This window comes from Arvicola amphibius, chromosome 8, assembly GCF_903992535.2.
Source record: "Arvicola amphibius chromosome 8, mArvAmp1.2, whole genome shotgun sequence".
In the NCBI taxonomy this organism is placed as follows: Eukaryota; Metazoa; Chordata; class Mammalia; order Rodentia; family Cricetidae; genus Arvicola; species Arvicola amphibius.
The window spans coordinates 107112415-107135678 of NC_052054.1; the positions used below are offsets into that span (position 1 = coordinate 107112415).

A 23264-nucleotide genomic window follows, 5' to 3' on the forward strand; every position below is an offset into this window, starting at 1 on the left:
CTTTAAAAAAATGTATTTATGTGCATGTTGTGTGTGTGGGCACATGTTCCAGTGTGTGTGTGTGTGTGTGTGTGTGTGTGTGTGTAGGTCAGAGGGCAGTTCTCTGTCTTCCAGGTCAGATCAAACTCAGGTTATCAGCTTGGGAACAAGAACTTTTACCAATTGAGATATGTGGCAGACTCTTATTCTTCATTATTTCATACATTAGACAAAAAAACCTGCTGCTTTTTGCTAGTCTCAACTATCAGAAATTTGTTTATTTTAAAATTTTATTTCATTGTTTTATGTGTATGGATGATTTGCCTGGAAGTATGTGCCTGGTACCCAAGAAGGCCAAAGAGCATATTGGATGCCCTGGAGTCAAAAATGGTTGTGAGCTGCCATGTGGGTGCTGGATTCAAACCTGGGTCCTTAGATAGAGCAGTCAGTGCTCTTAACCACTGAACCATCTCTCCATAGGCTCCCCATAGGCTCACGTTTGAATAGGCTTTGTTTGCTTTAAGCTACCCATCTGATCTCATGTTTACAAGGATGACACTATTCTACTGAGTCAGACCACAGCAGTAATCTATAAAATAGCTGTCAGTGGAACTGTGCAACAAACACATGTATGTTATTATTATTTGAAATTGGGCCTCACTATGTAGACCAGGCTGGCCTTTAACTCATGGAGCTCTCCCTGCCTCTGCCTCCCAAATGCTGAGATTAAAGGCGTGTGCCACCATGCCTGGCTAATGCAAGTATTTCAATGTGGCAGGTAAACTTGGTGAGCCATCTACACAAATATTCCTTCTGCTTGCTTGCTTTTAGACTCCATGTCACTTCCATTCTCAAACACTGCTGGTTTTTAAGTTGGAGAATCCAAGACACAATCTCCAAAGAATGTTTAAGTGCAGGCAGTGGGAATGGGTGGTGGTGGTGCTCTCATCCGGGGGCTCGATCCTGCCCTGAATGGGCTGCTGATGCAATATGTGTTGTTGCTCTCAAGGTTTTAATGAATGGATCTCGGGCCCTGTCTTTCAGTGGATCATACATGAAGGTTTAAGTACAGTTGGGTCATGGGGCTTACTGCAAGACATGAAAAGAACTGAAGTCTCAGAACATCTCTTGTAGTGGCATTTCAATACAGACCGCCTGAAGATCTGAGAGTAAAACAGTTCCACTAGTCAGCCTTATATACCAGGTTATGGTAACACACAGCTTTAACCCCAATAGCCAGCCACAATAACACACAGCTTTATTCCCAGTAGCCACAGTGACACGCACCTTTAATCTAAGTGGTGCACACTTTTAATACCAGCTCTAGAGAGGAATATAAAACAGGGAGTGGGGGTGGGGGAGACAGCTCTCAGAGGCAGTCTCCTTCTGAGATTCCTGGAGGCAGGATCGCCATTTTCGGACCGAGGCTGAGATAAGAGCCAGTGACTGGCTGTTTTGTTTTGTGGATCTTCAAGTCGAACCCCAATTTCTGACCTGAGCTTTTATTAACCGTGCTTCAATCTCTCTTAGGGCTTAAGATTCCAAAAGACTAGCGCCATGCCTACTGGTGCTTGCTCCCTTTGCCTAATGAATATGTTTCCAGATGTGAACTCGGTTGTTCCTACTGCCATGCTGGCCACCCTCTGGAACTGTTGAGTCAATTACAAGTCACCTTGGTCATGGCTTACCACAGCAACAGGAAAGTATTTACTACAGAAGGGTCCAAGGCTGTTTATTTTATTTTATTTTATTTTATTTTTTTAATTTTGGGGGAATAGGAATCTAGTGGGCCTTAGTACATACCCACAGTGACTTTCTTGACTTTTTCATCCTTGCATGCCCTTATTTATATTCAAAAGAGCTTAACTTCAAATGACCTTTTCCCACCCACCCATGCACCTATTCTTGCTTTTTTTGTTTTTGTTTTTTTTTTTTTTTAAGAACAGTTAAGGGTGATAAGGCGATCAGAAGACAATCTGATTCTCTTTTGCTTCCTTGTTTTTTAGGCAGGATCTCTCTTTGATTGCTGCCAATGTGAGCGGCTTGTCAGGGTGATGTGCCTGCCTCTGCCTGCCATCTCCCTGTAGGAGTGCTTGCATTACAGATGTGGGCTTTTTACATGGGTTCAAGGGATTATCAGGTTGAGGGGATTAGTGCTTTTGCTCTCACAGCCATCTCTCCAACCTGAGCTGACTAGGGAACTCCTAGTTTTGTAGATGAGCTGGGTTTCCCTGGTTCTAACTGTGGCTGAACAGATGAGGGGGGCCAATTGCTTTGCCTTTCTTATTTTTTTGGAGACGGGGCCTTACTCTGTAACTTGGACTGGGCTAAGATGCAAAGCAGTTCTCCCATCTCCGCCTCCCTGAGCTAAGATCTACTGACATGTGTCACCTTGCCTGGCTTCAGGTTGGCCGTTTGACCTAAACTTTCTGAAAGTCAGGAAGTTTTATTGTGGTGGAAAACCCTCTCAACGTAGTTGTAGTTGAGAAAACAAACCCCCCAAACAAACAAACAACAACAACAACAACAACAAAACAAACAACAACAAAATCCTTACTGGCTTGCTTATAGTCTGGCTGGTTCTAGAGGCTCAAAAGATAACCCCACCTTTTCACTTGCTGGCTGGCTCCTTTTCCCTATACAATGGTTGCATTTGTAGGTGAGTTGATCCTCCTGGTGACAGGAAAGTCGCCAGCAGATCTTGGCTCACATCTCTCCTGGTGGTGGGCTTTGTGAGCTTATACAGCCTCTGCTCACAGCTCCCTTTATCTGCTTCATGTTTGTGGTTGAGGATGTGGGATCTCAGCTTTCTGTTCCTACTGTCACATCTGCCTGCCGCCATGTTAGCCTACCACAATGGATTCTTAGGTCTCTGGAACCAGAAGTTGTGGTGGAATGTTATTTTCAGCTGTGTTACACTTGCTTATGCTGTGGAATATTTGTTTAATGATGCAAAGATGTGTTGCATTCTTTTATGATGCATTTGTTTAACTCTGTGAAGTTGTGTTACTTTGCTTGTCTAAAACACCTGATAGGTCTGATAAAGAGCTGAATGGTCAAAGGCTAAGCAGGAGAGGGATGGGTGGGGCTGGCAGAGAATAAAAAGAAGTTAAAAAAGAGACTGAGGAGGGTGGGGGAGGAAGAAGGGCCTAGCCACCCAGTCACACACCCAGTCCTGGAGTAAGAGTGAAAGACAACAGAAGACAGGAAGAAGCCTAGAGGCAAAAGGTAGGTGGGACAATTTAAGTAAAGAAAGAGGCTAAATTGGGTGGTGGTGGAGGAGGAGGCGGCTGCGGCAAGAGTGGCCACGGCACGTGCCTTTAATCACAGCACTAGGGAGGCAGATCTCTGAGAGGCCATCCTTGTCTACCAAAGCTAGTTCTAGGACAGGCTCCAAAGCTACAGAGAAACCCTGTCTCGATCCCCTTGTAGACCCCCACCAAAAAAAAGAAGGAAGGAAGGGAGGGAGGAAGGAAAGAAAGAAGCAAAGAAGGACTGGAGAGATGGATCAAGGTTAAGATTACTTGCCGTGCCTGTGAAGAACCCAGGTTTGGTTCTCAGCATCCCATGCATAGCTCACAACAGAATGTAACTCCAGAAACTGCCTGCTGGCCTCTCAGGGCACCAGGCACACACATGGTGCACAGACATTCATGCAGACCAACACTCAGACCCATAAAATAAATACCTTAAAAAACAGCCGAAACCCAAACAGCTTCTTACAAAGCACCCTGCCCCCCAATGCTAGAGACTAAATATGGTTAAAAGTGTCATCATTTACAGATGAGATGGACTAGTCATAGAAAATCTGACATCAACTACAAGTAATGATTCGAGTTAGTAGCTGACTTAGCAAGATCACTAGATAGAAGGGAATTTACTGCAGTCACCAGTCAACTTCAGGGAGCTGGGGTTTGGCTCAGTGGTAGAGCGCCTGCGTAACATATGGAATTATTAGTGTTACCCACCCAACGTTAAGTAGAAACAGGACACACGATTTGGAGAAGCAATTAGCAGTTATACAAATGATGACAAAAAAGAAACACCTAGATGTCTAAGAAAACAAATCTATGATTTCTACTCTATCACCCAGTAAGATTTCATACCTAGATATTTTGCAAAGTTAGACACAGTATTAACAAAAGATATCAGTTCATGAAAATTTATCCATATACTAAATGCAACACCAAAAATACAAACACAAAATAGCACTTGTTATTTTTGTGGCGGCAAAAGATGACTGTGAAAATAAACAGGGAAATGAAAACCACTGACAGGCAACTGAGCTCCAGTTCTTTTCATGGAAAAGGTAATACTGGCTCCTCTGGTATTTCCTGCTATATTCCAAAGAGCATTTCAGAGTTTCTGCTCCTGAAGAGCCTCAGGGAAGGAGATTCCAGGGTCACGTGACTGCAGTCTCTGGAGGTTCGTGACACACAACAGGGTTTTGTTCTGTTTTTATTAGCATGTACTCATTATGCAAAGCAGTAGGTTTCATTGTGACCTCCTTATGGACGCCTGTAACAACTTGCATCCCGTTCACCTCTTCGACATCCCCCTCTTTCGTACGCCTACTGATTCTTCCTTTCACAGGAGGATTTCAAAGCCCAAGAAGTCCCAGAAAGAAGCAAATATAATTTTGTTTCATTCAGGGTCCCCCAGTCTTGATCACGAACCTGCCCTTGAGAAACGCAAGCCCTGAGTGCCTTTTCCAAGTTCTTTCTCTCTTGTTCTGTAAAGCAGCCGTGGTGGAACTCTTCATTTCCCAGATGAAAGAAAATGGAACATTGGAACATTAGGTAGGTGAGGGAGGCCACCCAGCAACCAACATGAAGTCTTTGCCAATTCGATTATTCTAAGGAAAAAAAAAATCTAGTGCTTTCTCCAGGATCGAACATCACTGCCATAGGAAAGAGCATTTTAGCGACAGACTCAACCTTAGTGATCTTTTAAGTCTAGTGACCTTAGTAGCTGACGAGGCAACTGTGGCCCAGATAAATGAAGAGCCTTGCCTCAGGTCAAGAGCTTGCATGGAAGCAGGAGGACTCAAAGGATCCATGACTCAATGACTCCCAATTAATGTTCTACTGCCCCACATAATTATGCAGCCGAATTGTGGCAACGTGGGGTGAGACCAGATTGAGTAGGCGTTCACAGGTGCTGAACAACTCACCTGCAGGAGATGCCGGGTGTGTGTGTGTAGGGGTGGCGGGGGAGTCTGTGGAGGTGTTACGGAATTCTGACGTGAAAATGGAGAGCCACACTGAACACTTTCAAGAGTTTAATCTATTTAGTTGGGCCATGTCATTCCTCTTCTGCCCCCAAGTATCCTATGCCACTTAAAAGGAATTTAAAATTTCTGATTAAAAGCCATTTCACAACTCTAATTAGGTACATCCTGGAGTGTCACAGGGTTGGGAGCCATTTTTCTAAAGTGTGTCAGACATGAGGAATAGAAGAATAATGCAGTTTATTATTATAAACACCTGACCCAACCTGTGGGGTAGGGAAGGGTGCGTTTATTGCGGCTGTGGCTGTCAGGAAGAGTAGGAAGATGTGAATGACTTCAGTAGGTAAAATGGAAACACCTCAGGAGGGATAGACAGAGCTGGGCTCAATGTTCTCAGCTACAGGGAAGAAGGGGAAAAGGGCTAGGGCAGTCACACAAAAAGAAGAAGATAAAGAAGCAGAGCTAATACAGTTGAGCCTGACTTTTGGACCGGAGTTTGCAGGTGGAAACATTTGGGCTGTGGCTGACAGGCAGTGGGTAAACTGGACAATGGAGTTCGGACATACGCAGACTTCCCAGGGGTACACGGGGGATAAGTATGTAGAAGAGAAGAGCAGAGTTGCTCTGTGCTTTCCTCCACCTGTATGTGTGGCTCCCAGGGACTGTGTGTATGAAGATCGGGTCCAGACACGCATGACTCTCAGATTCCTCTTGGAAAAATACCCACTAACAAGTTAACTGTGTCCATCTACCTCCCAAAATAGGCAATCTATTGCTTATTAAATGACTTCAACTTACCAGAGAAATCCCTTTATTTGGGGCCAAATCAAACTAGTAGTGTTTTTTTTTTTTTTTTTTTTCTCAGTGAAGCAGACTACCACTAAGCCACAACCCCAGCTCCTACTTTATTTTCCCCTGTCTTATAATTAACAAAGCAGAAAGAATAACTCTTTAGTTTTTTTCTATTCTTTTTAGGCATGGGTGCTGAAACAGTGCCTCATGTAGCCTAGCCTGCCCTAAAAATGCTGCCAAGATGACCCTGAACTTCTGCTCCTCCAGCCTCCATCTCCTCAGGTGTGTGCCCCTAAGCTCAGTTTGTGTGGTGTTAGGGATCACACCTCGAGCTCTGTGCAAGCTAGTGTAAGCACACTATCAAGGGAACTATATTCTGTTATCTTCAGGTTTTTGTAGTTCTGAGTAGGATTCCATAATAGATAAGCAGGACCGCATTATTGCCCGATTTTTCCTTTTATCTATGGGAGTGACCATTACATGTCGGCACGCCTGAGACCATCTCTTATATTATTAGCTGCAAGAAGTGGAATCAACCACCTCTTAGTACATGATTATTGTTTCTAAAACTTTCTACAGTAAATATAAATTTCAGGCTTTGGCTACCTTAAGCAACGTTTCCATTTGAGGAGAAAGAATATAGAAACATTTTAAATGATTTATTTTTATTTATTATGTGCATTGGTGTATGTCCATGTGAGGGTTTTGGATCACCTGGAGGTGGAGTTACAGGCAGTTGTGAGCTGCCATGTGGGTGCTGAAACTTGAACCCAGATCCTCTTGAAGAATAGCTAGGGCTCTTAACCACTGAGCTATTTCTTCAGCTCTTAGAAGATAGAACTTTTAATTTTTTAAAAAATGGGCTCAATAGTTAAGAGTGCTTGCTGTTGCTGTTCTTCTAGAGGACCAGAGTTTGGTTCCCAGCACCCATGTCAGGCGACTCATAACCACCTGTAACTCCATGCACCATACCCAAACACAACTATTACTTAATATACATAATTAAAAATAAAACAGATGAATAAGGTGGCACATGCCTTTAATGCCAGCAGTCCGAAAGCAGAGGTAGGTGGATCTAGACTGAGACCAGTTTGGTCTACATAGTGAGTTCCAGGACAGCCAGAGCTACACACAGAATAGAAAGATGCCGTCTCAATGCCCTCCCACCACATTGTTTTCTGTTTTTAGATTTATTTTATGTGTATAAATGTTTTGGCTGAGGGTATATATGCGCACCATGGACATGCCTGTTGTCTGAGGAAGTCACGGGAGGGCATCAGGTGCCATGAAATGGGAGTTACAGGTGGTTGTCAGTCACTATGTGGGTGGAGAATAGAATCTGCATCCTCTGGAAGAGCAGAACCATCTTTTTTTGGTTGTTGTTGTTTTTTGAGGCAGGGTTTCTCTGTGTAACAGCTCTGGCTGTCCTGAAACTCATTTTGTAAATCAGGCTGGCCTAGATCTCACAGAGAGGTCTGTCTGCCTCTGCCTCCAGAGTGCTGGCGTGAAGGCGTGTACCACTATCTCCACTTGTTGGGGGAAAAAAAAACTTTTTGGAAAACAAAAACAAAACAAGAAAGACTGAATTTTTGTATGCATGGGAGTACTGGTGAGGCTCAAACCCAGGCCCCTGTATATAATAGGCAAACACTACTAATGAACTACACCTTCAGTCCCAGAAGACAACATATTTGTGGCAATAGTAGCTACAATCATATAGAGCAATTTTCTAGGCTTTCTTTGCATTCACAGATTTAAAACATCTATACCGTTAACTTCGCAATAGGTTGTGAATGATATAAGCACTGGGCACTATACTTTCTGGGAGGAAGGGCTCATGCTTGTAACCCCATCACTCTGAAGTCTGCAGCAGGGAGATCTTGAGTTCAAGGTCAGCCTGGACTAAGTAGCGAGACCCGCGTCTTGTTTTTCTTTAGGAGAAAAAAGTGTAAGTCAATCACATTAACTTTAACGTTCCTAGTAGAGCAAATGTTGCCTGAGAGAATGTGGCTGCTGCTGGTAACTCCCCAGCTTCTAGAATAGTATCTATCATCTAACAGAAAGGTGTCGGATGAGTGGGACATTCTCTGGAGCCAGGAATCTCGACTCCACGGTAAACACAAGCCGGGAAGAAACACACCTGTTATATATAACTATATATATATATAAAACACTACTGTTATATATAAACTAGGTTACTGATTAAGGAAAATATCTATATTCAGAAAAACAACTGAAATTTTCTTAGATGTTACAAATAAAAAGTAATATTTAAGATGTTTTTCTAGTCTGATATACCATAAACCTACTAGTTCTCATAACATTGAGATTCAATATACATTAAACCTAGTGTGAGAATTAATGGATAATTCTTTGATTTAGAAAATAGTACATTAGCCAGGTGGTACAAGCCTTTAATCCCAGCACTTGGGAGGCAGAGGCAGATGGATCTCTATGAGTTTGAGACCAGCCAGGTCCTCACAGCTAGCTCCAGGGCAGTCAAGGATATACAGAGAAACCCTGTCTTGAAAACCAAAAACCAAACCAAAACAACAATTAAAAGAAAAAAAAAAAAACTAAAAAATAGTGCATTAGCCACGTGTAGTGGTGATGGTGGTGTACGTCTTTAATTCTAGCACTCAAACGTGTAGTGGTGGTGGTGATGGTGGTGTGCGTCTTTAATTCCAGCACTCAAGGTAGACAGAGGTGATTTCTGTGAATTCAAGGTTACTTGGTCTAGACTAGCATGGACTATATATAGAGAGGCCCTATCTACTTCCCTACCCCACTCCCCCAAAAGAAAAATATGTTTGTCTTTCTAAGTCTTAGGATTATCATATTAAAGGCAAGATTAGAGAATAGAACTGCATTGGCCTCAAGCTATACTTTGAAAGTTTTTTTATTATAAAATTTAAAATTGCATTTATTTGTGTATATTTATGTATGTATACTATGGTGCATATGTGAATCAGAAACTAACTTTGGGGACTTGGTTCTCTGCTTCCATCATGTAGGTCCTGAGGGTTGAACTCAGGTCATCGGGCTGAACAGCAAGTGCCTTTAACCATCATACCAGACCTGTTTCTATTTAGAGATGGTCTTGTTATATAGGCCAAGTTGGCCCCAGACTTACTATGTAGCCCGCAAAGGCCTTATACTTGAAATCTCCCTGACTCAGCCTCTTGAGTGCTAGGATTACAGGGCTGTGCTTTATAGCATTAAGTTATTCACTGAGAATGCCTCTGTAGGAATAAAAGCATATGCCAGGTATGGTTAGTGAATGTCTGTGATTCCAGCACTAAGGCGAGCCTGAAGCCAGCTTGGACTACATAGAGACTCTGAGGACAGAATATTGAGGTGGTTAGGTGTAGTGGTGGTGGTGCATGCCTTCAATCACCGCTCTCAGAGGAAGAGGTGGGGTGGGGAACTTCCGTGAATTCAAGGTTACTATAGTCCCTCTCTCTTGGTGTGTGTGTGTGGGGGGGGGCATGAGCACATAAAGACCATAACACACATGTGAAAGTCAAGGTCAGAGGACAACTTGTAGGAGTCCATTCTCTCCATATGGGTCCCCGGGATCAAACTCAGGTCATCAGGTTTGGCAGCAAGTGCCCTAGTAGCACAAGAGATAGTGCTATGTAGACCAGGTTGTACTGGAACTCACAGAGATCCATCTGCCTGCCTCCCAAGTGCTAGAATTAAAGGTGTGTGCCACCATGCCTGGAACACAAGAAGGTCTTAATTTTTGTGTTTGTGTTTTTTGAGACTGAGTCTCTCTAGGTAGCCCTGGATGTCCTGGAATTGCTATGTAGACCAGGCTGGCCTTGAATTTTCAATAGTCTTGCTTCTATCTACCAGATACTGGGATTACATACACTATACCAGGCAAGCAGAAAAAAAATATTTTATTTATTTATTTTTTTTTGGTGGTCCTGGCTGTCCTAGAACTCCCTCCGTAGACCTGGCTTGCCTCAAACTCAAAGATCTGTCAGCCTTTGTCTCCTGAGGGCTAGTATTAAAAGCATATATCACCACTGCCTCTCAAAAAAAAAAAAAAGATTTAATAAGGGTAAAACTGGGCATCCACAGAGAAGACAGATATGGCTTTCTCCAGAGAGAGTGGTCTATAGAACAGTTTTTAAATACTTATGCCAGGCTACCTCTTACAAAGTATTACGTTTCCTGTATATAGACTTAGAAAAATTATCCTGTCCTTAGACATAATATATTTCAAGACTAAAATTATTTTAGACTTTTTTATATAAGACTTTAAAAATATATTTATTTATTTATTTATTTATATAGGTCGGGTCTTTTTTTATAAATATTTATTTATTATGTATACAATATTCTGTCTGTGTGTATGCCTGCAGATGGTTGTGAGCCACCATGTGGTTGCTGGGAATTGAACTCAGGACCTTTGGAAGAGCAGACAATGCTCTTAACCTCTGAGCCATCTCTCCAGCCCAAATATATTTATTTTTATTTTATGTGTATTGTTGTGTTGCCATGGGTGTCTGGTCCCCTGGAAGCTGGAGTTACAGACAACTGCCATGTGGGTGCTGGGAATTGAACCTGGGTCCTCCAGAAGAGCAGTCAGTGCTCTTAACTGCTGAGCCATCTCTCCAGACCCTTTTGACTTATTTTTTACAACAAATTTTATTTTGAAAAGAGGGCAACTTAATCAGATTTGAAATGAACTCTTCCTTGTAGAACTGTAGTATATTTGATAACGAAACTGGACTAGGTCTTTAGAGGGATTTTACGTGTGAGTGAGTGATAAACAGAATATGGCCTCAAATAAGAGTTCTTTAAAAACATTTTACTTACTAATTTTTGAGAGAAGCTTCATTATGTATCCCTTGCTGGCCTGTAACTCCCTATGTAGACCAGACTTGCCTTGAACTTGGAGATTCTCTGGCCTCTACCTCTCCAGTGCTGCAATTAAAGGTCTGTGCCACTATTCCTAGTTTAAAGAACAGAGGTTTATCTGTTAATGAAAAAGGATTTCTTCTTTCTTCCTTTCTTTTTTGTTTTTGGCTTTTCGAGACAGGGTTTCTCTCTCTGCAGCTTTGGAGCCTGACCTGGAACTAGCTCTTGTAGCCCAGGCTGGCCTTGAACTCAAGAGATCCGTCAGCCTCTGCTGCCTCCTGAATGATGGGATTAAAGGCGTGCACCACCACCCACCGAGCTCGAAAAAGGGTTTCTTTCTTTCCTTCCTTCCCTTCTTCCTTTTCTTTTAAGAATGTCAGGCATGTGGTTCATGCCTGTAATAATCCCAGCCCTTGGGAGGCAGAGGCAGAAAGATCAGGAGTTCAAGACAGTCTGGGCCACAGGATACTCTGTCTTTAAAATGAAAATAAAAGTTAAGAATATTTTGGGTGGTTTTCATATAGCAGATTAATTAGAGGATGGCATGTAGACAGATATTCTCAATTCACTGAGGCTTAAGACACCCCTGGGGGTGGGGGGTTGAGTGAGGGTGAGGGAGAGAAACCCTCCTGTGACACCAGACCTTCAAGGAAAAAAATATTCAAAAGAACAATTTTAAAGATACAGTCATACAAAGAATGAAGAATTATTAGGATCATAGATCTTAAAGCTAATACGGGTAGGGGAGATCTGGCTCAGTAGTAAAATTGTCTAGCAAGCAGAAGGCCTTGGGTACTACCAATCACAGAGCCAAAGAGAAAAAAAGGGAAAACAAACTAACACCAAACCACCCAACAAAACCCTCATCTCGGGGTTGGAGAGATGGCTCAGTGGTTAAGAACACTAATTGCTCTTCCAGAGGACCTGGGTTCAAATCACTGCACCTACAAGGCCGCTCATAACTGCCTGTAACTCCAAGATCTGACACCCTCACACAGACATACATGTAGGCAAAACACCAATGTACATAAAATAATATTTTAAAAAACCAGGACAAACAAACGAAAAACAAAACCCTCAACTCTCAAGGTGGGTGCAATGCCTTACTCAAGAGGCAGAGGAGGTGGATTTCTCTAAGTTCAGGGCCAGCTCGGTATACACATTAAGTTTCAGGCCATCCAGGGCTATATAGTGAGACCCTGTCTCAAGCCAAAACAAAGAAACCAAACCAAACCAAAACCAACTTCATATATAAACCCAACCAAAACCTTCAAAATCTTAGCTGTCAAATTCTTAAGAAGTTAAAATAATTAAAAACGGAAGGCTATTACATTTGAAGTATAATTAGGTATAATGTACACATCATTACTGTTTTACAGGTTAAAAGAAATATTAATTCACTGCTCTTTTGTTTGAGGGATCGTGGAACAAAGATAGATGGGGTAATCAACACCAAGACCCAAAATAATACAAGTTTTTAAACGTAATTTTATAGGAATATGGCCTATTAAAACTTGGGGTGCATGAACAGCTTAATGACTAGGATAAGTTCGGCCAGGAATTTGCAGTGTTCTCAGTGGAGGCCCAGATCAACCAGAGTATCTCGAGGCACAATACATTACCCAAAGCCTACCCTTGACAACCAAAACACTTGGAGAAAAAAAAAAAAAAAAAGGCCCCCGGGGTTACTTTACCCCAGCGATAACATAATCCTCGTTCTTATTGTTGTGGAGCAGATGTCATTATGGGTGGGGCTGATAAGCAGAGCAGCTGAAACATTTTTGTTTCCCCCCCCCCCAATTTCAAAGGGATAGAAGGGGCTCCAGCAAGGTAAGGAAAATACGTTGTCAGTCATTCCTGTTAGAAAGAGGAATTTTGATTTGCTAATTGTAGAGGCCACCTTGAGGTTCTCAAAAAAAAAAAAAAAAAAATTCCCCCAGGATTAAGTCCTACCCTGGAAGAGACCGTCCCTTTCTCCCCCTGCCGGCTCCTCCTTGGGACACTTGGCTGAGTCTTTCTTTCCCTCCTTCCCACGCTGAGGTGAGGCGGCACGCAAGCAGGGACGCCTGTTTTTCTCTGGCGCGCGGAGGGAACGCAGCGGGTAGGAAGCCGGGAGGTAGGAAGGGAAGCGGTCGGCATTCGGGGGGGTGGGGGGGGAGGGAGGCAAGGAAGGCTCGCCAGCGACGAGCCGGCCTGGGGGTGTGTGTGGGGGAGAACCGATTCTCAGGCCGCGGAGCAGAGGTGACGAGGGGAGATCTCTCGCCGTGAGCTGAGACGCGGCGCTTCCGGCAGGCCACGGTGGCTGTTTGCCTGGAGCGGGCCGCATCGTGGGGCCCGGCCGGGCGGGGAAGGGGGTCAGGAGAGACAGGAACCCGCGGCTCGCACTTGCCTGAGTCCGAGTGACCAATAACTGGTAATAGTCTTTGCTCGGCGCCTGGCCTTGTCCTACAATTTCAAACAGACTCTCCGGCAGCCACGACGCCATCTTGGGACGCCACCACCGTCGCTAAGACAACCAGGAAGGGGCGGGGCTTGATAGGGGTCAGGGGGCCGCAGCCCCAGTTTAAAGCGAAGCCCGCTTTTTGAGTTGGCACTGGGGGTTTTAACTTGGGGTGGTGGTTTCTTTGACCAGGGGTCACAAGGAGCACTGCTTTGTGAATTTTTTACAATCGGATTCCGGGGTGACCCGAAGTGGAATTTAGTTCCTGCTAGCGCGGAGGGGCGGGGGTGACCCCAGCGGAGGGATACCAAGTGGAGTGCCACAGTCCCCTTCCTGGTCCCTTGAAGGGATCGGAAGGAGACTGGAGGCTGCTCGCCGAGCGGAGCCGAGCGCTGGGGAGGGAGGGGCGATATGTTGGGCTGTAAATAGTTAGCGGGGCTGGTCCTGCGGAAGATACCGCAGGCCGGAGCCTCAGGGCAAAGTAGTCCCCGGCTGGAGCCGAGCGGGCGGGGAGGGAGGCGGCGCGGGCGGAGGCGCACGGCGGCGCGGTGCTGCGGCTCAGCTGATAATTGAAGGGAAGACAAGCCGCCGCCGCCGCCGCTGGGGGGGGGTGGGGGGAGCCCGTGGAAGTTGCCGTCGCGCCACCGAGTCCGGACCGGAGACTTTGGGGCCTAACTAGGTAATTGGGACGCCGTTCGGAGCGGCGGGGTTGGGCCTTGGGGGAGGGGAGAGGCGATGAGGAGGACTGGGAAGCCTGAGCCGAAAGTCCCCAGCTGCCCGCTCGTGTCATCGTGGCGACGCGGCTCTCGGCTCGACTTGCCTGCGGCCGCGGCTGCGGCGGGGCCGCGGAAGGACCAGCCCGAGGCTGACGGGTGAGGCGCTCGAGCGAGCCCCGCGGCCTCAGGAGCCGGGGCCGACTGGCTTGGGGTGTGGGGGGGAAGCGCTGGGTCCCCCCCCTCCCGCTCTGGCCTCCCGCGATGAGGAAGGCCCTAGGCGGAACCTGGGTAGGGCGTGCGGGTCTGGGGGAGCCCAGCGGGGGGCGGGAGGGGACCGGAAGTGGTCTTTGGAGCCTGGAGGGCGTCTAGGAAGAGAGAAAGTGGGGGGCCGGAAGTGCAGGTGGGGGGCGTGAAGACGGCAAAGGGTTCCCCGGAAATGGGACGGGGGGCCCGGAAACAGGGAAAGGGAGGTTCTGGGCTGTGGACGGCCCGGAAATGGAAACTAGGGAGCAGCTCGAGTGACAACTGTTGGGAGGCAAGGGTCTGAGGAGGGAGAGGCGGGAGTGACTTTGGGCCGCGGTAAGGGTCTTCCTGTTGAGGGAGGACGGTTGGGGGCGGGCGAGCCCGGGCGAGCCAGCGCGGGGAGGAGGGAGGCCTTTCCAGCCGGGGAAGTCGAGGCTGAGGGAGAAACGACGACGTGCCCGGCGGGCTGGCAGGGGCCGCGGGAGAGGCCGAGAAACTTGGCGGAGGGAAGCAGCATCCTCGGAGAAGACCAGCAGGGGCATAGGACGCAGAGGTTAACCGGGGCCCGGGAGAGGGAGGTGGGCCGATTGTCATCCCGATCGTATTAACATTCAAAGCGAGTCAGGCGATTAATATATGTGGATTACATAAAACCTATTACACGTTTGTCCGTCAGTTCAACTCTTGTGATCAGCGAGTGCGTTTCTGGTTAGGGAAACAGGTTCCAGGGATGTTCAGAAAACGAAGGTTTTAAGACCCAGCCTCCTGCCGTTCACTTCCTCGGAATAGCAGATAACCTTAATTAGTTAGGACGGAGAAACATTACTAGAATTAAAAAAAAAAAAAGAAAGAAAATGCAGGTGGGTGGTGGTGGTGTCTAAATTACACCTTGTGACTGACTCTAGGTGGACTGGAGGGGACTGATTACCTCTGAGGTGAGGAGGGGAACAGCAAGGGGCGGCTTCCCACCCGTCCAGCAGATTTTTCTGTTACTACGTTTTGGTTTTTTTCTGGGAGAGGCTTTAGCTGTAGATTCTTGCCGGGGTGCTGGGTTTTAGTGTCCTCGCTCCGTTAATTGGGGGCGGGAATGTTACTAGGTAAACGTGGGGGTGGGGTGGGGGTGGGGGGGCGGTTGATAGCGCAGTGACTCTGTTCCGAGTGGTCTAACCGCTCTCCTGTCTCCCTAGTTTGAGCTCGCGATCTGGCCTGGGCTGCCAAATCACCGATCTTCAGGCTTTCATCGGTTTGTAGGCCTTGTAGTGGTGTCTTTTTTAACTTACTCATTTTCTTGACTGTTTATTTTTAGCATTAAAATTTTTAAAGACTTGGCAAGTTGAGGCTTAGAATCTCACCTCTTAAAAACAACAAAAATACGTGGTAGAAAGTTGAAAGAGCTTTTATTGAGTAGGGTAAAAAACTGATGCGGGGAACAAAGGTCGTAGTTGTGTTAGAAAAAAGACAAGAGGCCTGTATATGAGGCCTTGTTTGTGTCGAATTTGGAGTTATTACAAACTTATGGATAATAAATTGTGGAGGGCATTACAGAGGCCTATTTTCTTATGCTTATGCAGCTACTTAAGTATTAAATCTTAAGACAGTATTGAATTTACTCCTTGTTTCATGTTTAGTCCAAGACCTGGTATGGTTTTCTACATGGTTGCTGCTGGGCTTTGTATATGACTGCTTGTCTACTACTGTACCAATACAAGAATTGCAAAGCTCTTTTATTGTTTCCATCTGCTTCACTGTTTCAGGGTTGTGAGTAGTGTTTAAGTGTGCTCAGCTGACGTTCCGTTGTTCTCTGATCAGGCATTTTGTTTTAGCTTTTTGAGTACTTTCTAGAAGTTTGAGAACCCTTGTCAGTTCCAGAAAGTGCTATTGTAAAATTTGAAAGTATTGCCAGGTAGTAGAGGTCCATGCCTTCCTTGCCTTTAATCCAAGCGCTGGGGAGGTGGAGGCAGGCGGATCTTGAGTTTGAGACCAGCCTGGTCTACAAAGTGAGTTCCAGGACAGCCAGAGCTGTTGCACAGAGAAACCCTGTCTTGAACGAACCAAAATAAAATAATGTTTTTATTTTAATAAATAAAATTATTTATTTCTAAGATATTTTATTCAAGCTCCCAAAACAACTGAGTTATTTTGGCTTTGAATTACTGAAATAAAGCCAAATTAAAGTTTGAAAGCAAATGACTTTTATTTAGTTAGAGCTTTAATCAGTGCAGACGTTCCAACCAAAACTTCTGTCCATTAAGCACTTCCCAGGTTTGAAGGGTCTACTAGGTCAAGCCCTTTGCTTTGTTTCCTTTCCCCCTCAGTCTTGTTCTCTCACTTTGCCTTCATTCTTTCTGTCTCTGATTCATCTGTACTGGGACTGTCCATGCTGTTCTAGAAGAGTCTTTCTGTTTTCTTAGTCCCTGTCTCCATTTCAAGTCATTTCTTTCATAGTCCTAAGACTTTTTTTCCTGCAATGTTTGGGTACCACCAGAGTTACTATCTCTTTAACATCTTTCTTAAAACATCACTGTCTACATTTGAGAATACTTTTTAAGTGTGTTATGTTCCTTTCAGGCATTCTTTTTTTCTCTTTGCAGTGTGAACCTCACTTTTCCATGTACTTTATAACCTTTACCTTCGAGCACACCATGTGAAGGGCATCAACTGAAGCTATTTATTCATTTATTTTTTTATTTTGTTTTTCTGAGACAGGGTTTTACTGTGTAACAGTTCTGACTGTCCTGGGACTCACTTTGTAGACCAGGCTGGCCTTAGAACTCAGAAATCTGCCTGATTCTGCCTCCTGTTTGCTGGGATTAAAGCTATATGCCACCATTGCCTGGCAGTATTTAGGGTTTTTGTTGTTGTTGTTGTTTTGTTTGTTTGTTTTGTTTTTTCCAAGACAGGGTTTCTCTGTAGCTTTGAAGCCTGTCCTGGAACTAGCTCTTGTAGACCAGGCTGGCCTTGAACTCATAAAGACCTGTCTGCCTCAGCCTCCTGAGTGCAGGGATTAAAGCCGTGTGCCACCACCGCCTGGCGCAGTGTTTAGTTTTTAAGACAGGGCTTTTCCCTCTGTAGCCCTGGCTGTCCTGGAACACAAGCAGATCTGCTTGTCTCTGGAATTAAAGATCTTGAAAGGGGAGTACATTTTGGAGTGCTGTTTATTTTTATGCAAATTGTAATGTGGTTAAGGTTTTATGGTTCTTTTATATTTTTTACTTTATTTGTATATGGGTGTTTTACCTTCATGTTTGCCTGTGTGTCATTTGTGTGCTCGGTTCTCACTGAGGCCAGAAGAGGGCATCGGATCCCTTGGAACTGGAATTATAGACAGTTGTGAGCCATAGAGTAGGGGCTGGGAATCTCCCATTCTCTGGAAGAGCAGCCAGTGCTCTGAATTGATGAACCTTCTCTCTAACCCCTTATTCTGTTTAAAGAGACATCTCTTAGAGAAGACACATTACTGATTTGAAAGTTGATGTTAACAGTATTGATGTGGCTTTAGACTAGGTCCCTTAATCTACTTGGTCTCCATTTTATCCCTAAAATGTGAATAGGCAGTATTTTTCACCCGGTGATTTTGGAAACCCAGAAAATATAATTAGTGGGAAAAAAAAAAAAACCCAGCCGCTCAAGAAGGATATTCATATTAGAAAATTATGGTAGATGTTAGTGGGTCTTAAGTAAGGCAGAGTTGGTATGCAGCAGAACACTTATAAACTACTAATTGATTGGTAGTGAAACTTAAGCCCAAGTTCAGTATTAAAGTAAAAAAAAAAAAGTTTTATCTAGGTTTGCATTAACATTCCTGTATGTCCCACAGCTAAACTTGTTAATCCTATTTAGAGAAATGTGAGACCTTTTTTTTTAAGTTTATTTTGAGTGTGTTTTACCTGCATGTGTGTATGTGTACAACATGCTATTTATACCTGGTACAAAAGTCTTTTGGATCCCTTGGGAGCTACCATGTGGATGCCAGGAGTTGAATCTGGGACCCGGACAGTGGTGGCGCACGCCTTTAATCCCAGCACTTGGGAGGCAAAGGCTGGCGGATCTCTGAGTTTGAGACCAGCCTGGTCTACAGAGTGAGTTCCAGGACAGGGTCCAAAGCTACAGAGAAATCTCTCGATAAAATAAAAAACAAAACAAATAAACCCAAACAAACAAAAGAATAAGTGCTCTTAACTGCTGAGCCATCTCTACAGGGCAGCATGTTTGCACATTTTTATTACTGACAGAATTTGTACTTTTCCTGGTTTGTGGTTCTCACATAACTTATTTTTTCTTGTGTCTCATTTAGCCCAGCTTGGAACTCTGTATTGATGATGACCTTAACTTGATCTCGGGTGTCCACCCCAGGTGCTGGGATTCCCAGCTGACTTTTTTAGTGTTAAGGGAAGTGGTTTTGTAGACTTTTTTGGTTTTGTTCTCCAGACAAGGTTTCTCTGTTTCTCTGTTGCTTTGGTGCTTGTCCTGGAATTGTCTTGTAGACCAGGCTGGTCTCGAACTCACAGAGATCCGCCTGCATCTGCCTCCCAAATGTTGAAATTAAAGGCATTCACCGTCCGGCTGTCTTGTAGAATTTTACAGAATCTAGAGAGTTTTTTTTTTAAAGATTTAGTTTTCATCTATTTTATGTATATGAGTGCTCTGTTTGCACATATGCCTGCATGATAGAAAAGAGCATCAGATCCCATTGTAGAGGATGGTGAGCTACCCTGTGGTAGGAATTGAATTTGGAACCTCTAGAAGAGCAGCCAGTGCTTTTAACTACTGAGCCATCTCTCCAGCCCTCTAGGGAGCTTTTAATTTCCCCCAAGTGGATCAGTATAGGGCAAGGATGAGCAAATGTGTTAATTTTATTTTTATTTGCACAGTTAATTAATTTTTGAGACAGGGTTTCATGTAGCCTCTGACTCATGATCTTCCTTTTTGTATTGTAGGCATGTTCTGCCACACTGGCCATATGGAGGTAATTTGATGGCTCAGGTTTTTTTCAGATATCAATTTGGCTTGCATTTTTCTGTCATTCAAACCCAGTACTAAGCACCTACTATATACACAGTAGCCAGAGGAGGTAACAAACTTTACCCCTTTACACTCCTTCCCCTGCTTCCCACCCCCCTCCCCCCGGGATTTATCTATCTGACAGCTCTGACTGTCCTGGAACTTGCTCTGTAGACCAGGCTGACCTGAACTCAGATCCACCTCTGCTTCCCAATCCCTGGGATAAAAAGGTGTGCACCACTACTGCCTGCCCTTTCTTTCAACTGATATTTTAAAATCTATCTTCTGCCTTTTTTATTTTTTGGTTGTCTGTATATGGTTTATTTTTGGGTTATAATGGAGTACTTGTTGATGTGTTGCTTTTGTTTTCCGTCAGTGCATTCTAGACTTCTGAGGGCAATTATTTTAGATCATCTTAGTATGCATGAAGATGCATTTGAAGAGTAATGATAGCCACCAGTCTTCTGCTTGGAAGGATTCTTTGCTTGAAAGGTTTCTTTGCTCTGTCCAGTAGATTTTTTATTTATTGCTCTACATGTGTTGGTTAGAGGTCAGCTTTCTGGAATCAGTTGCTTCGTGCACCTTTATGTGGGTCCTGGGTATCAAACTCAGGTACACTGGTTAACCTGCAAAATCTGACCCCAACATTCTTGAGAATGTTTCCTGTGGTTTGATAGTGGTTTTGGTCCCTTTCTGTCTTCACTAACTGATTTTCCACTGAGGTAACAGGTTAGATGTGTCACCTCTGTGGCTCGGTATCAAGACAGTAGATTACTTTTTTGCTTGCTTGCGTATTGCATTAATTATTTTAAGCCAGGGTCCTGATATGTAGCCCTGTATAGCCAGGTTGGTGTTTTATTCTCTTTTGTCGCTGAGCCAGCTCTGCCTCTTATAGTCTAACCTGCAGTTAATCAGACTGGGGAGAAAAGTAGGCTACTACACTAAGTCTAATGTGTAGATTGTATAATTTTGGTGTTTGTATTTTTTTTTTCGAGACAGGGTTTCTTCTGTAGCTTTTTGGGGACTGTCCTGGAACTAGCTCTTGAAGCCCAGGTTGGCCTCTAACTCACAGAGATCCTCCTGCCTCTGCCTCCCGAATGCTGGGATTAAAGGCGTGCGCCACCACCGCCCTGCTTGTATTTTTTTTTTTTTTGACAGGGTTTTTCTGTGTAGTTTTGGAGCCTGTCCTGGAACTCACTCTGTAGTAGACCAGGCTGGCCTCGAAATCACAGAGATCCAACTGCCTCTGCTTCCCGAGTGCTGGGATTAAAGGTGTGTAACACCGCCACACGGCGTGTTTCTAGTTTTTAGTTTTTAACAGGTGATGGTAAGTTTTGTGAACTAGTAGTTCTTTGGTTTTTCAAGACAGGGTTTCCCTGTTGTTTCTAGAGCCTGTCCTGGAACTAGCTCTTGTAGTCCTCGAACTCAGAGATCCACCTGCCTCTGCCTCCCGAGTGCTGGGATTAAAGGCGTGCGCCACCACCGCCCGGTGAACTAGTAGTTCTTTAGCTACCTGTGCTCCATGTTTACTTTTGAAGTAAATATGTTTTTCCCTGAGGCCATTTAGATTTTGATTTTCTTGGTGGTTCTTTTAGTTTCATTGGCCAGAAGAAAAATGAGTTTATGATTGAGGTTTATCTGCTTTGAGTGTGGGGAATCTTGGTGATAGTTTCCTGGTTTTGCTTAATTTAGGAAGGCGTTCTAATGTAGTTATGCGTATTTTTTAGTCCCAGGAAGAGGCAAGCGGATCTCTTTACAGCCTGGTCTATATAGTGAATCTAGGATAGCCAGTACTACATAGTGAGACCCTATCTTAAAAATAGTGGAGAGTTGTGTTTTAGGTGGGCATTGTGACTCATGCCTATAAACCCAGCACCTAGGAGGCCCAGATTTAGGAGGTCAAGGCTAGCCTGGGATGCATGATTAAACACTGTCTTGGGAGAAATCATTCTAGCTGCTTGTGCTGTTCTTAGTTTTTAGTAGTAAAAAACATTTTTTGTTTTGGTGTATTGATAACAGGTTTTCTCTTTGTAGCCCTAGCTGTCCTGGAATTTACTCTGTAGAGCAGGATGACTTCGAACTCAGATCTGCCTGGCTCTCCCTCTCAAGTGCTGGGATTAAAGGTGTGTGCCACCACAGCCTGGCAATGAAAGTTTGGAGACTGGGCCTTTCTGTTTGCCTGTGCACATGTGGAACTGCTGGGAAATGGACTCAGGATCCCTGGAAGAACAGCTAGTGCTCTTAATCATTGAGCCATTTCTTTAGCCACAATATTTATTTATTTATTTATTTATTTATTTATTTATTTATTGATTATGTATGCAGTATTCTGTCTGTGTAGGCCAGAAGAGGGCACCAGACCCCATTACAGATGGTTGTGAGCCACCATGTGGTTGCTGGGAATTGAACTCAGGACCTGTGGAAGAGCAGGCAATGCTCTTAACCTCTGAGCCATCTCTCCAGCCCCAATAATAGATACTTTAAAAAAAAATGTTTATTGAAGTCTGGACTTGGATGTACATACTTTATTTAATCTTAGCACTGTGGAGAGGCAGAGGCAGGCAGATCCTGAGTTCAGCGCCATCTGGTAAGTACTTAAAATTTCCAGTTCAGCAAAGGCCTATTTCAGAAAAGAAAGTTTGTGGAAGGAAACAAACCTTGTAGGAACAAGGTACTGTATGCATTGTTAATGTGAAATGACTTGCTTGGAGACAAGGTCTTACATAGCTAAACCAATCTCAAAATATCCAACTTCTTGCTTCCCAAAGTGCTGAGATTATACGAATGTATTACCTCGTAGCCTGGCTGATGAGTATGCGTTTAGAGACTGTAAGTTGAAATCATATGTACTAAACAATCTGGTGTGATAGTGGTGCAAGCCTTAATCCTTTCCAGCACTCAGGAGGAAGAGGCGTGCTGATCTCTTGATTTTTGAGGCCTGGTCTTCATAGCAAGTTCCAGGACAGCCTGGGCTATACAGTGAAACCCTGTGGGGGGGGGGTGGGAATCCTAGGCAGCTGTATATTATTCTTTAATTGTCCATTGTTTGCATATAGTAGTTGGTTTTTATTGAAATGATGCTCTTGATCAAAACATACTATAGTTTTGATACCACTATGGCAGGGCTAATAATTTATTTAAAGCCACAGTAATGTTTTGGAATGTTGGAAAAATGTAATTTCCTCCACCAATTTATGTTAACATCTCATCATTTTAGTTTTATTTTTTTAGAGGGATGCATTTGTTTCTGTAAATATGGTAGTGTTGCTGTACATGGATTTTTATAGCTGTTTTCAAACTGAAGTATAGCAGACTTTTTTTTGTGCCACCAACTAGCTCCCAAATTATGATATAGAGACTTATTATTAGTTTTGACTGTTTGGCCTTATCTTAGGCTCATTTTGTGCTAGCCGTTATAATTTAAATTAACCTGTTTTTCTTCATCTAAGTCTCAGAGCTTTTTTTTTTCCCCCACGAGACAGGGTTTCTCTGTAGTTTTGGAGCCTGCCCTGGAATTTGCTCTGTAGGCTAGACTGACTGCTGACTGTCCTCGAACGCACAGATACCCGCTTGTCTCTTTCCTCCTGAGTGCTGGGATTAAAGATATGCATCACCACTGCCTGATTGTCTTGGTTTTTTTTTTTCATTTTTTGGCTTTTCAAGACAGGGTTTCTCTGTATAACAGCCCTAGCTGCCTGGAGCTAGCTCTTGTAGACCAGGCTGGCCTCGAACTTAAAGAGATCCACTTGCTTCTGCCTCCAGAGTGCTGGCATTAAAAGTGTGCACCACTACCACCCTGTGTCTGGGTTTTTTAACCTTTCTTTTATTCTGTATGTCCTACTCTGTGTCTGTCTTTCTCCCTCTTTTTCTTCTCTTTCTTCTAGCCTAGATTCCACCTCCTACTTATTCTCTCAACCTTCCAGCACCACCTATTCCTCTACTGTCTAGCTATTAGCCATTCAGCTTTTTATTACATCAGCCAGGTGCCTTA

The 23264-nt window shown here is 44.2% G+C and overlaps 2 protein-coding genes across 13 annotated transcripts in view; one reads left to right on the forward strand and one right to left on the reverse strand.

Moving 5' to 3' along the window:
- Window positions 1–13365, reverse strand: part of Fbxo36 (F-box protein 36) — a 58193-nt gene extending 44828 nt beyond the window's left edge. The window contains exon 1 of the mRNA XM_038339589.1: window positions 13263–13365. Within this exon, the coding sequence (XP_038195517.1) occupies window positions 13263–13358 (96 nt within the window). The 5' untranslated portion in view covers window positions 13359–13365. The remainder of the gene's footprint in view (window positions 1–13262) is intronic.
- Window positions 13366–13877: 512 nt separating this feature from the next.
- The window catches only part of Trip12 (thyroid hormone receptor interactor 12), a 117275-nt gene continuing 107888 nt past the window's right edge, over window positions 13878–23264 (forward strand). For 10 of the 12 annotated variants that reach the window (XM_038339575.2, XM_038339582.2, XM_038339580.2 and 7 more), the window contains exon 1: window positions 13878–13992. The gene's annotated coding sequence lies outside the window, so the exon portion shown is untranslated. Of the gene's footprint in view, window positions 13993–14167; window positions 14186–14524; window positions 14609–23264 lie in introns of those variants that run through there. The other 2 variants (XM_038339577.2, XM_038339576.2) reach the window with 2 other exon arrangements.